General features: G+C 40.1%; 1 protein-coding gene across 5 annotated transcripts in view; it reads right to left on the bottom strand.

Moving 5' to 3' along the window:
• UBE4B (ubiquitination factor E4B) overlaps nt 1–14,598 on the bottom strand; it is a 62,807-nt gene that overhangs the window by 26,364 nt on the left and 21,845 nt on the right. Inside the window, exons 5-11 of one of the 5 annotated variants that reach the window (XM_050931935.1) lie at nt 10,942–11,086; nt 9,785–10,013; nt 7,927–8,337; nt 6,916–7,029; nt 2,776–2,917; nt 2,141–2,241; nt 252–366 (exon numbers count right to left, since the gene is read on the bottom strand). In XM_050931935.1, coding sequence (XP_050787892.1) covers nt 252–366; nt 2,141–2,241; nt 2,776–2,917; nt 6,916–7,029; nt 7,927–8,337; nt 9,785–10,013; nt 10,942–11,086 — 1,257 coding nt within the window. Of the gene's footprint in view, nt 1–251; nt 367–2,140; nt 2,242–2,775; nt 2,918–6,915; nt 7,030–7,926; nt 8,338–9,784; nt 10,014–10,941; nt 11,087–14,598 lie in introns of those variants that run through there. The other 4 variants (XM_050931936.1, XM_050931937.1, XM_050931939.1 and 1 more) reach the window with 4 other exon arrangements.

Here is a 14,598-nt window from a genome sequence, read left to right as displayed (position 1 = left end):
ATAGATTTGCTTACTTTGAGTAAAACTTCATACAGAGCTCAGTCATTCTTTTTGAATCCCTTTAACAAGTGAAACAAGAGAGACAGCAAACTCCTCCAATTGCTTAATTACTTGCCAGTCCAGGGAGCAATAGTTCTCAAAACTGTGGTCTCAGAATGTGGTCTGCAGAACAAAGAGTTGGACAGCCACTCCCTCGGATAATTCTAAGTTGTAGAGTATGCTAATACTTGCATGTTGAACAAGCCTCTTACCTGTTTAAACATCTCTTCATCCTGGTGAGTTGTTCTCACCAATTCTTGGATGAAGCCAAATGGAAGATTCCTACACAGCATGTATGGTACCAACAGAGACTGCTGCTGCAAAGACCTTTATTCATATTAAAAAAAAAAAAAAAAAAAAAGGGTGGGGGAGGGGGGAGAGACATCTTTCAGAAAAAACAACTGTTCTCACATTTACTGATATACCCAGATAATGGACTGTCATAACTGAGACAATTACTTCTTTCAGAAGCAACTAACCAAGTCTCCCCAAGTCCTTGTACAAAGATAATCCTTCAGGGGATGCTGCTGCCAAAACCCCACTTTAGTCTAATGTGGTTTGAAGAAAACTATGTCCTATCTAAACTAATTGGTTCTCCCCTCTACCTCTCTATACTGAAAAGATCCTTTGGTAGACTCATCCCAGTGAAGCAAAAGCACTAGGTTTGTTTCATTAATCTCAACCTGTTCATTTTTCCAACTTTAAGGAAAGGTGGAAGTCATAGTAGTATTTTCCAAATTAACACTTACTCTTTGTAAGCACACCCTATGAACTTGAAACTGAATGGTGCCTTTTTCTCTATTACACACAAAAACACAGTTGTTATTTTAGGGTTGTTCATCTATATAAGTGGGTGGCTCACATTTTTGAGAAGCTTATTGAATAATTTGTTTTGAATAGATATTCGTAAATTACTTGGATTTTAACAAATTGGAAAAAAAAAATCAGGTCAGTGTTCTACTATGACACTGTCCCTTTAAATAATTAGGGCTTGTCTATATCAGAAGTGCTACCAATATAAATCCCCATGTGGACACACTTACTCCAGAGTAAATGTGACTTTTTTGGTTTAGCTTAAACTTCTTTCCAAGTGACATAAACTGAACTAGATAAATACACTCCTAAACTGGAATAGGAGTGTCCACATGAGGGTCATATTGGTAGAATTACAGCAGTTTAAATTCACACCTTCGTTTATACTGGGTATATTTTCCCATATAGACAAACCCTGAGCCACTGCAATCGTAGAATCATAGAACTGGAAGGGACCTCAAGTGGTCATCTAATCTAGTCCCCTGCACTCATGGCAGGATTAAGTATTATACAGACCATTCCTGACAGGTGTTTCTCTAACCTGCTCTTAAAAAACTCCAACAATGGAGATTCCACAACCTCTGTAGGCAATTTATTCCAGTGCTCAACCTCCCTGACAGTTAGAAAGTTTTTCCTTATGTCCAACCTAACCACCCTTGCTGCAATTTAAGCCCATTGCTTCTTGTCCTATCCTCAGAGGTTAAGAACAACAATTTTCTCCCTCCTCCTTGTAACAACCTTTTATGTTCTTGAAAACTGTTATGTCCCCTCTCAGTCTTCTTTTCTAGACTAAACAAACCCAATTTTTTCAATCTTCCCTTGTAGGTCATGTTTTCTAGACCATTAATCATTTTTGTTGCTCTTCTCTGGACTTTTTCCAATTTGTCCACATCTTCCTGAAATGTGATGCCCAGAACAGGATACAATACTTTAGTTGAGGCCTAATCAGCGCAGAGTAGAGTGGAAGAATTATTTCTCTTATCTTGCTTACAACACTCCTGCTAATACATCCCAGAATGATGTTCACTTTTTTTTGCAACCATGTTACACTGTTGACTCATATTTAGCTTGTGGTCCACTATGACTCCCCAGATCTCTTTTCGCAGTACTCCTTACCAGGCAGTCATTTCCCATTTTGTAAGTATGTAATGGTACATACTATACATATTTAATGAAAAGGTGTCCCATTTCTGTAGCAGATTTTACTCAATTTTTATCTACTTCTGTAGATATACAAATTCTGTGTTAGATGTGTGTCTATTTCATGATCAACATCAACTTTACTCACCTTGGTTGTGTTAAGGATCCCTGTAGGACCAAAGCAGCATGGGAAATGCACTGTGATCGGATGTTGCTCAGTAACTGGCTAACTGCTGGCTGGCTACACATCTAAGAAGAATAAAAAAATCATTTTAATGCAGAATGAAAACATTCATAGATAAGACATAGGAAATGCAGCGAACAACTTCTAAGCAAACAGATGGCATAGATGGCATATTTCCAGCTGAAGATTCTTCAGATTACATTTAATGAGCTGAACTAAATATTTTCCATTCCACTGTTGTCTACAAGGGAGAAGTTTAGGTTTATGTTAACAGCAAAGACTGTTGGTCTTAGAGATGTGGTTCTATGTGTAATAAACAATTTAAAGCAAAGTAAAAGGAATAGATAGATGCATGTCAGTCCCCAAAACAATGTCAATTTTACAGATATCAAACTAACACAGATAGGGGTTCTGAACACAAACTTAGAAAGGCCAAATAGGAATCTCAGTAGTGAGATTTACAAAACAAAACTTCTCACAAAGCTTTTATAGAGCTATCTGCTGTAAACTCTCTTTGCCCTCTGGGCAACGTAAACTAAGAGAATACAGTCTGAGACTCAGTGCTGTTGCAAATATGGCTTTACCCTTCTCTACAATACCTTTGGTGCTTTTCTCTCCTCTATTCCAACTCTGTCAAAACACTCAATGAGGTAGTTCAGCATCTCTGTCTCCTTACAAGTTTCAATGCTGAAATGGTCACTGCAGGAATCACAAGCACTTGCTCCAGCAGAGCCTCCCACACTTAAAAAAAAAAAAAAAAAAAAAGGAGAAAAAGAAAATCAAGATGTATATCCCTCTTCTACCAATGTCTTGCATGCTCCGAACTTTCTCTAGCAAACAACTTCTTTGTAGCAGAAAACCCCATCCCAACACACCACACTCATGCAGACAAGACCTGTAAAAGTAAATTTGTTTGTGTGACCTGAGCAGAAGTTGCTAAATGTTTTTGTCCAGATCTTGGGATAGGAGCGTATTCTCACATGACTCACATTCTCTGCTTGCTCAGCAAGCAGCCTAATGCAATTCCTAAAGGGGGATCAAGACGGGGCAGATGTTTGACAGATAGTAAAAGGCATGTAACGCTAACAGGCCTTTATAAAACTGATCCTCAAATTGTGGATTACAGAGGTGAAGCAGCCAGTCTTCAAGCAGTGATGCTTCTAGCTAGTTGTACCCTACTCCTGCACTCTTTTTTATGGTTCCCAAGTTATCTGACCAGCAACACTGAAAAAGTAACAAAACCCCTCCACACAGCTGCTTCACATTCCCTCTTCAGCATCTACTGTAAATTCAACCACAATCTCACTTTTTTTGTAAAATTTTTTATTCAGATTTTTCGAGCACACACATTTGGTTAATATAATCAGTCACAGATGCCAAGCCAGTTTCTCCCTATTATATCATGCAACGGAATTTTATTTTTAAGTTACAATTTCACATAGTTTGGCTGGGACTGAAGCGACGTTTACTGGGCTGTATTTCTCTGAATCACAGAAGTGTAAGTCGTTTCCTCCTCCCCATAAGTAAATCCATACATAAGTAATGCAAGTTTATGTAAGTAAACTGGCTTCTGGTGGCTGCATGTTTTATTTTTTAAGATATGTTCCCCATTTACTTCCCTCCAGCCCTCCAATACAACAGCTCACTTTTAGGAGACTGGTTGTTTTCATTAGCAGCCCAGACACTGCATTCTTTTGTTCTGTCGGAATTCTTGGATATACCACCTGGTCCTGACAACAACATGTGGTGCCTTAGGTTATCAACTAATACCAGCACCTCCTTTTTGATACCTCTATCTCTGATAGTGTCTCATATTTATTGCTTTGGGAAAGACATTTATCACCACCCTCTATTTTACAGACATGAAAAATGAGAGATGAAGTGACTTGCCCAAGGTTACACAGGAAATCCATGACAGAACCAGGAACAGAACCTCTTTCTCCTTGATCCTCTATCCCAAGTCTTTCTTTCTCTCCAATTTATACTTGGCAATTTTATGTAACATGCAAATCTGTTTATAAAAGTAGTTTACAACTATATAATCACCATATATAACAAAGTTAAAATAAAAACTCTCAGTATGGGTGGTCAAACAGCTATTCTTCACAAGGCCATTTTTCAGCGTATCTGGGTATGTCTACACAGCAAACAAAAACCCGCAGCTGGCCCATACCAGCCGAATTGGGTTCATGGGGCTCAGGCTGCATGGCTGTTTCACTTCTATGTAGACATACCCAGAGACCCAGGGTTTGGCCTGGAGCCCAGGCTCTAGGACCCTGTGGAGTAGGAGGGTCTCAGAGCTCAGGCTCCAATGCAGAAGTCTACACAGCATTCAAACAGCCCCACAAGCCTGAGTAAACTGGCATGGGCCAGCATGGTTTTTATTTGCCGTATAGACATACCGTCTGTCTCTCGTTGCTAACATCTCCACCCCAATAACCAGTTTAGCCCTACTTACACGCTATTGGTTCAAGCTTTGATCCAGCGTAAAACTACACATACAAATGCTTTTCTCCATGTAGTCTCTTTCTTGTACTTTGAATTTCTCACCTCCTGCCTGAAAATCACCTTTATTTGTACAATATCAACTTCTTTTCAAAAAAGGTTTTTCATGCCAAGGTTAGTTACTTGATAGGCAACTTCATTTCAGCAATGGCTGAAATGATTCCTATGCACAGCTGTATATGTTTATTACACAGGCAAAGAGCTTTGGAACTTTCAAAATGAAAGTTGTTGCATAAACGTTAAATTGTCATGTTCATACTTTAAACTGATATTCCACTACAGTCAGTTAGAACGTCAGGACATAACATACCAGCAAAGCCACCTGAAGTGTGGCAGTCCCATAAAGATATTACACTGCACAAATTGTGTTAACTGACATCTGGCTACGTTTTCTATAGCACAAGTGTAAGACTGGAAATTAATGCAAAGGGTGAAAACAATACAGAATTCCCTGTACACAAACTGCAAAACTTTAATCTGAATAAAATATTTCTCCTGAAATCATTCAGTGTGGATTGGAAGATAGGAGTTAATTCAATTCACCTCTCTGAGAATCTTCCAACAACTATTTATTAAATCTACAGCTTTTAACTTTGTCACAATAGTTATGTTCTAATGTTCCACCATGGACAACCACAGACATAAGAACTGGAAAAGTCTTGTAGGACTTTCCTCCACTCTTGTGCAGGACTGGATTTCTCCCTACATGGCACTTTCCAGTTCTGTGTCTAGTCTAGTTTTAGAAGTCCCAAGCAGTGGGTGCTTCCACCCGCTTCTCTTGGGAGGATACTTCAAATCCTAATTAGATACCCTTAATTTAAGAATTTTTAAAATTAATATTCAGACTAAATTCTCCTTTTAAAAAGTCTCATTGCTCTTTGTCATACTCAAGATATAAGCACTCTATCTGGAATACACAAGACAATAAGCACAACATTGCAAGCATCATGATTAGATTTTTATTGCTATGAAGAATCCTTTACAGTATCCTAAGACAAATCAGCAGCTGGCCACCATCAGCTTGGGTCAGGAAACTGAAGATGGGTGTAAAGTATTCAATATGCTAGAAATGTTATAGAGCTATTGTTTTCCAAAGAACTCCCCTTCTCCAAAGGGCATGCTTCCCATATACTATTTCCATACCCATCTCCTAATTTGGCTAAGTGCAAAAGAAAAGAATAGATGCCAAATATGTTTCTTGTAGACTTTTTTTTAATGAGAATAATGGAACCAATATCACCAGGGCCAGACCAGGAACACAGATCACCTAGAACTGAGCAACATGCATTCAGGAAGTTGTTTATTTTTTTCATTTCAGAAGTTGCACCCTACAGCAAAAATGTTTCAAAGGAAGTTGAGAGATTGTGATACCCGTTCAGCCATTTGCTGTTATTATTCTCCAGCTACACATACACAGAAGATCCTAACCTTCATCGTCATTCCTAGAAGCATCTCCTGCTTAGCCCATTCAATATTCAACGAAGTATAATATATTCGCAAGGCTAATGGGTAACCTCCACATGCAGTGAATATATCCATTCTCATTTTGCTGTCATGTATTTCAGTGCTATATAAACTGAAGAAATTCACAATGGGATGGCCATGTCTTTGATTCACACTAAGCTATCTTTCTCCCCAACTTTGTCCCAAATCTATCAGTCTTCACCACCTCATCTCCACTGGCTGCTGATTTCTACTTGTGCACTTGAGAATCACGTAACGTGCGTCACAGATTAGACGACAGATGCTCAGCTGGAGTAAATTGCTGTAGCTCCATTAACTTCAATGGAACTGCACCAATTTACATCAGTTGAGGATCTGGCTCTGTCTTTTACTCCCCACTAACCTCTGTCCTCATTTTCAAGTATTCAGAAGAAGGGCTTGTGCAGGAGTTAGCACTGACTTTAAAGGATGTAGTTTTTGATGAGCAATATTCCTCATATCATGCATCCAGTAAGGAGTTCCACTTACATGGCTGTTTCAGACTTTGTGGTCATTAAACCAGAAGGGCAACATGACTAACATTCCCTTTATTCTGAGTCATCTCTATTTAAAAAGAACTGGCTGAGTAGGACTCATTATGTATGTTTATCCTTCATCTCCCATTAAGACTTGTCCAAGTTATCTCCTCCTTTACTTATTTCCAAGGTTCCACTGAAGAACGCTTAAAGCTCCACAAACTGTTAGTTCCTAGAGCACCCAAACATGCAAGTTACAGTCTATTTCTCCAATACCTGGACCCAAACTGGACACAAGAAAAATCACCATCTTCATTTTCTTCATCACTACTGTCCCCAGACACATCAGAAACGGCAAGGAAGAGGAGGGAGAAAGGGTTGTCGTATATACTACCACAACAAAAGCAAAAAAGGCCATCAGAGAACAAAACAGATTTAAAAAATGAAAAGACAGCAGGAAAAGTAAAACTGCTATAGTTTTCCTTTATAAATTATCTGTCAAAAGTCATCCTAAACATGCAGCAAACAATGGTTAATACATTAGAAAAATCAATGTGAGCTATTCACATCAAAATAAAAACATTCATACACAACTAATGAAGTAAACGAGTCTTTAGAAAAATTACAGCATAAATGGAAGCCCTTCTATCTCACTGAATATTAAAGATCAGAGCTCTGAGCTGCTCAACTGAACCACAGCATTTGCAGAGCAAAATGAGAGCACCAAAAAGGCTGTTTGTTGGTTTCTCCCTCCTGCAGAGGTGGGGGGATCCTGGAAGCAGCTAGCAGAGGGCCAGCACAGTAGTTAGTACTTGTCTTTGCTGACAAAGAGATGCTAATCTATCATTTAAATCTGTCAAATCTGACATACTCCAGCAAGCAAGAGCATTCAACAAACCAACTGAAGATCTACACCAAGTTATTTACAAAGCAGGAGACCTCTTTGATAGACTATCCAGCATGAGTGACTGAACTGCAATTTAAACCAAAGGAAGAGAGTTTACCAGTGAGGGGGAGGGAAAGGAGAATAAAAGGAAGGGGAAATATATAACGATATTGCTACCTTTATGCCAATTATGTTAAATATCAAATACCGACAGAAAAAGGTTTAGTACTTCAGCAGCCAGGGCTTGTTAGCAAGTCAACGTATTAGCTCAACACCAACAGAAAAATCAACGCTTGGTAAGTAGAGTGAGCTCAGCACAGAGACTAGTTCTTCCAAACGGCATGAATGCACCACACCCTGCACTGCACATGTAATAGATACTGTTTATGTTTGTGAATTACCTAGATGGAATCCTGTTTAGGAAAGAAGAATGCCTGCTCAAGGTACCGGGCAAAGCAGTAGACAAAGGTGGGCCCATGCTTGTGGGCCTCTGTCTGGATGAGCTGACTGGCACAGCTTGAGGACTGGTAGCCATGACTGGAGGACTTGGTGAGCTAGCTGGGATGGAGATATTCAAGGAGCGTGGGATTTGAGAAGCTGAAAAGCCCCAGGGGTGGGTTACGGTATATGGGTGGTACCTCGGAGAGGAGGGCTGGACTCCAGAAGGACTTGCAGCTGTGAGATGAGGGCTGACAGAAATGGAAGGCACAGATGTGATGGCAAGTGAACTGGCTGGTGGGGTAACAGATGAACCAGTCATTGGCACATGGCTTGAGAAATGGTTACTAGGAGCTGGACTAGTCCCATAGAGACTAAATCAATTGAAGTGGGAAAAGGAAAAAAAGCAGCCATTTAGGATACATAGAAGAAGGGCAAGAGAGAGACAAAATGAACAACAGAAACACCCCACTACTATTAACCCATCAGTATATGAATATTCCACATAACGCATCACATACAATGCTTTTACCTACTGAGTCTCATTTTAGGCTATTTGCAATATTTAAACTATGTATCGATTTCATTGCTTGGATTATACATTTAACAGTTAAGAGCCAGATCCTCACCTGGGTTAAGTCAGTGAGGCTCCAATTACTTCATAGACTCAGATTCCAAAAGTCAGAAAGGACTACCATGATTATCTAGTAGTCTGACCTTCTGCACAGTGCAGTCCACAGAACCTTGACCACCCACTCCTGCAGTAGACCCCTCACCTCTGGCTGAGTTACTGATGTCCTCAAGTCATGATTTAAAGACTAAGTCACAGAGAATCCACCATTTACACTAGTTTAAATTGGAAAGTGATCATGCCCCATGCTGCAGAGGAAGGTGAAAAAACTCCTAGGGTCTCTGCCAATCTGACATGAGGGAAAATTTCTTCCCAACCCCACATATGGGGATTGGTTGGACCCTGAGCATATGGGCAAGACCTACCAACTACACAGCTGGGAAAGAATTCTCTGCAACTCAGAGCCTGTCTTATATAGTGTCCCATGATGGGCTGTTGGAGATATTTGCTGCCACAGATCAGCAACATGCCACTGTCGACTAGCCCATCATACCTCCCCCTCCATACACTTATCAAGTTCAGTCTTGATGCCAGTTAGATTTTTTTTGTCCCCAATACTCCCCTTGGAAGGCTGCTCCAGAACTTCACTTCTCTGATGGTTAGAAACCTTTGTCTAATTTCAAGCCCGAACTTGTTGATGGCTAATTTATATCCATTACTCTTGAATGGAGCTGTAACAGTTCACATCAGCTGAGGATCTGGCCTTAATTACCGAATGTGCATTTAACCACGGAAGTCGTCAAGAAGGCGGAAGAACATGCTGGTGCAGCAGGATGAAGCATATTTTTAATCGTCTATACTTGCTGCTTTTGTGGCATTTCTAAGCCCGTATGAAGCAGAGGATATTAAATGCAAGAACTCAGGATTTGTTTACACTACAGAAGCATAACTATGGCACTGTAGCTATGCCGCTGTAACCCTATAGTTAGGCACTACAGCAATGGAAGGGGTTGTTCTGTCACTGTAGTAACTCCACTGCTTTGTGGTAGCGAGGTTGACAGAAGCATTCTTCTGTTGAGCTACCAGAGTCTACACCAGGGGTTAAGCCGGAATGGCTCCGTAAGGGGAGTGTCATTTTTCACACTCCTTGAGCTACTGTTATGTCAATCTACCTTTCAAGTGTAAATCAAGCCTAAGGCTCACCCTTTCCAACACTTACAAAATCAACATTCTAGTGTACCCAAAGTTACCTGGATAAAGAGCTGGAACCAAAGGAGCCCACATTACAGAATATAGGACTTGTTCCTGGGTTGGAGCCAGTGTTTAGAATCAGATTTCTGTCAGGTGACCGGGCAGCTGCTGCAATTGGCTGGGATGTGGCTGTCAGGCTGGCAAATGGGTTTTCGTCCCTCGAGTGGGTGGACATCATCAGAACTTCCATTAAAATCTGGCCAATCAAGTCCTTAAAATCTGAGAACACTGAAGAGGACAGCAAGAAAATTAGGGACCGCTGTGGCGATGAGGATTCTCCTGAGGGACCTCGGTGGTAAACCCAACCAAAACATTTTCTTCTGTTTCCATAAATTAAATGCTATTGTTGCCGATAGCAATAGACTAGGTTACTTTATTTTAACAGAAAAATTATCATTTGGTCTCTATCATCTCAGGTTTTGAGAAAACAGCAACATGCAAGCTCAAGGTTTGTGGAAAATGCAAATAACTGTGCATGGTCTAATGTCATTATTGTGGACATTACAGATAATTTTCTTTTTAAATTCGCTTGTATTTTCCTTCCTTTTGTTGAGTTAGGTCACAGAATGTCACAAGGAAAAGCAAACGCAAGTTTAAATTAGCAATGAAGTGTTTTGGTGACTAGTAATTGGTCATTTATATCTGACAAAATGACCATCAACCTAATAAAGAGATAGCAGACTTCCTCAGTTTTATCAAATGAACAGCAGCCATATCTATTATAATGCAATACTGAATACTTCAATTTAAAAGGCTTTCTGAAAGATTCAAAAGCATGGCGACGCTGGCACAATAGTTTCCCAATAACAGATTGATCAATTTTGTTAAGGCAGTTGACTTCAATGGGAGTTGCTGGTGCTCAGCACCTTGCAGGATCTCGTCTTTGTCCATGTATTGTGGCCCCATTGTAACAGCATCTGCTGATGACAAATGTATTTTGTGCTCAATAACTTCTGCATCAAGCAAAGAATGCAGCCAGAAAAGCTCAAGCATCACTGCAGCATCAGTTATATGACTGCAGCCGAACAAAAAGCTTGAGATGAAGCTGGGCTATAAGTCAGCCACACCATCTTAATGTTTGAAAACGATGACATGACTCCTCCAATTTCTTCTTTCATACCCTAACTAGCACAATGGGAACAGCTGAAGTTCCTACCTTCTTTTGGGTTCTGCTTAAATTGCTCAGAGAACGAAGTGAGGAAGATGACGTCTCTGTCTCGGTCCTTCCAGGATACTCTGAAGATCTTACAGACCAGCTGTAAGGCCTGCTCCTCGGATACTTCAGATCCTGATGGAGGCTCCTTGTTAAAGGAAGAGGGAAACATTTTTTGCATTCATTTTGGTTTGGCTTATGCAAGTCAAAGTTTCAACAGGCACAATACGACACCTTAAATCAGCTCTGTGGCAAAAGGAAACAGGACAAACAAAATCCAACACTTATTATCCATTGATTCTGTAAAGAAAACGTTCTGCAAGGCTTCTTGCATGTCAGTTTGAAAGCCACAACTAGATTCTGGTAGCAGATTATGTGTGCTTATGAAAGGACAGTCATACCGGTATCAGAAAATATTTCAAAAAGAAAAAATTATACAAAGAAGAGTTATAGGAGAAATGAAATTATATCACACACCAATATGGTGCAAAGCAACTGCCATACATCACACTAGAAAATAATGTAGGAGGAAGAAAAATTTTAGCCTGGATACTGGCCCAACTCTACTCTTACAAGGAGTTCTATGTTGATTTTAATTGTATTTAACGTCTACCCAGAGCAGACAGGACCTCCTTTTTTTAAGATTTCATCTTAAAAAGAATACCTAAAGATTTTCCCCTCTTTTTAATCCCAATCTTTGTTTTACTAAAAAAAGACCAACAAAAATAATTGCGTCCATACAGCAGTTAAAAACCATTTCCAGTTAGCTGGCTTGCAGAAGGTTAAATATAGAGGAACGCTCTTTATTCACAGCCAGATCCCAACTCTTTGGAGTCAGCGGGAGTACTTCCATTGACTTCAATGGGAGTAGGAGCAGTCTCACGGCACAAGTCAGCAACTCTTAAAAAAATTAATTCTACACGGAAGTTCCACTGTAAATGACATTGCAGTTTGCACACTGTGATGCCTGGGAGCAACTGGGGATTTCCAGTTGCTAGATGAGACCTGAGTGAATGTAAATACGTCCCAGCATAGTTAATAAGTACTTTGTCAAACAGAGAATACTAGAAAAAAAATAAACTGAGAAAATTAATCCTGGTACCAAGAGAAAACTTTTGGTCATAACACTTGGGGAGAGCTGTTACAAACTGCTGCTTGTTCAATTTAGCTTTTGTTTCACCCAGTCCCATGGCTTTGCCTCTCTTTGGAAAGAGCAGGACAAAGTACTCAAGGACCTGCCTCATTCCTCTCCTCCCTTCACTTAGTCAAGTCATGTTAACTATATTCAATTCCAAGGCAAAACAAGCTTTTCTACAGTTACTCCCCTCAAAAAGTTGTCAGCATAAATAACACAAGTAATGAATTACAGTGGTGTTACAAAGGTGATGCCAGATTTTGGGGAGCATAGATGGAAAAGTAGCTCAAGAAATAAGGGAAGCAAGTTTCCGATAATCGTCATCTGCAAAAATGGAGGGATTGAGGTGTTTAAAAACCTTTCCAGAACATATATGCAACCAGCAATCTTTGTTCTCCACCATGGCTGGCATGGCTAACTGTAATTAGACATAAGCATCACTCAAGAACACTGAAATACTTGTTGCATAAAAGTCAGTGGTTTCTGCCTAAAATTATCGTTTTTTCCTCTAACACTTCCCAGCAAGAACCCTGCACTTGGAGCTCTATGATGTAGGGCACGTTCCACCAGTTCCCAAACACCTTTTGTTGCGACACACTGGTCGCTGGATTGGTGACTGCACCATCCTCATCCCATTCTTCCTTATTCCATAGACTCAGACTTTAAAGTCAGAAGGGACCATTATGATCATCTAGTCTGACCTCCTGCACAAGGCAGGCCACAGAATCTCACCCACCCACTCCTGTAACAAACCCCTAATCTACGTCTGAGTTATTGAAGTCCTCAAATTGTGGTTCCATCACACCACAACCCAACACACTTGTTGACATCTTTTCTATTCTCTTTCCTTCTTGTCGGCAAATGTTGACTTCTTAATGGCAACAACTGCAGCTACTGACTTAAGCAATACAATTCACCTGAGGTGGTCTGCATCGGAATAGCTTGAACCCATACGCCTTTGTTCTCATTTTACCGTACACCAGTTTCCAATACATGCTAAAGTTGTCAATTACACAAAGTAAAAGGGCCAGATCACATCACAATGACAAAACCCCAGCAAATGTGATTTTAAGCCATACCAGTTAAGAGATGGAAAATGCCTGTTGGCTCAAAGCCCATTCTCCTGGAAGAGTATGGAATAGTTATCAGATAGAACACATCAGGTATTCAGCTGATATTGAGCTTTTTAAAAAGTATCAGGATAAGTCGGTATCTTCTGAAGAAGTTGTTCTCTTTAAAAAAGAAAGGTTGGCAGGGGAGGGAGAAAATTCAAACTGGAAAAAAACTGAAAAATAATAAAAAAGAATCTGACACAGGTTCGCACTGAAGATCCAACAGGGATTGCCTCCGTTTCCTTACCAATCCCACAGAAGTTATCTACCACTATTGTTTCCCATTTTTCCATTCCTCCTCTGCAGTCAAGAAACAATACACAGGACTACGGACCTCAAATAACCTAGAAGCCTGGGCAGGATACGATAACTTAGTGTGAATTCAGTTAACAACCATAAGGCATGTAAAATTAAACTAATACTATTTCTATTCACACAACACAAGAACCTATACGGAACTAAACGCCAAACTCTTCTGCTTCCTTTTCATGCAAACAAAAAGCCTCCAATACTGATGTCAAAATATCGAAGATATTCTAAAATAATGCCCACATTTTCCATGCAGAAAGAAGGCAAGGAAATTTCCTACTTATAAATTGGGTTTGGGGTGCCTCCTTTCACATTCATTCACTCAGAGTAGTCAGAAGGCTAAAGAGGAATCAAGCCAAGTTTGCAAAGCTTCTTCGTACTCTCCACTGAGCCCCCCATTCAAGCCGCCCTTGATTTGAAGCTACTTATTTCACAGCAGCACAATGGAAGCTGTTTGACTGCCTGGCTTGCAACCAGCGACTGCTCTGAAAAATAAGTTCTGTATCAGGGTTATTGCAACATGGCTCAAAGCCAGACTTTCACCAACTGAGCTTATTACTGAAAGTGCAGAGGTAAACAAGGGCTTAGAAGGAGCACTGCAAAAATGGTGGTGGAAGCCTCTCCACACCCCCACTGAGGCTGCATTTCTAGCATCGGACCCAGAGTCAAATGATAACTTTGGAGTGAATCTGAACTTTGGGTCTGGTTCCCGCCTGTTCTGCTCTTCAGGGTCCCATCCCTTGTCTAGATGGGTGGGAGAGCTAGCTGCTCTTCTTTCTCTCTTTTGTAATAAATAATAATAATAATAATAATAATACCTAACTCATATAGTGCTTTTCATTAGGAGATCTGAAAGTGCTTTACAAAGGAGAACACAGTCTTCAAAATTATATCATTTGTTTCCCATAACAAGTGTTTGCTTTGATCTAATCTCATTACAGAAAAATCAGATTTAGAGGGTAAAACTAATTTTATTGCAAGGTATAATCTCCCTCCTGAGGTCTCTTGAGAGCATTTTTCCAGAGTCAATCAACTGGATTGCTGAAGCTATTGTGCAGAAAACACTCTGAAACCATCCAGTTGGTTGCTACAAAAGTTCATTAT

The sequence above is a fragment of the Gopherus flavomarginatus genome, chromosome 21 (genome assembly GCF_025201925.1).
Source record: "Gopherus flavomarginatus isolate rGopFla2 chromosome 21, rGopFla2.mat.asm, whole genome shotgun sequence".
NCBI classification, from domain to species: Eukaryota; Metazoa; Chordata; order Testudines; family Testudinidae; genus Gopherus; species Gopherus flavomarginatus.
This window is presented reverse-complemented; position numbering and strand designations above follow the sequence as displayed.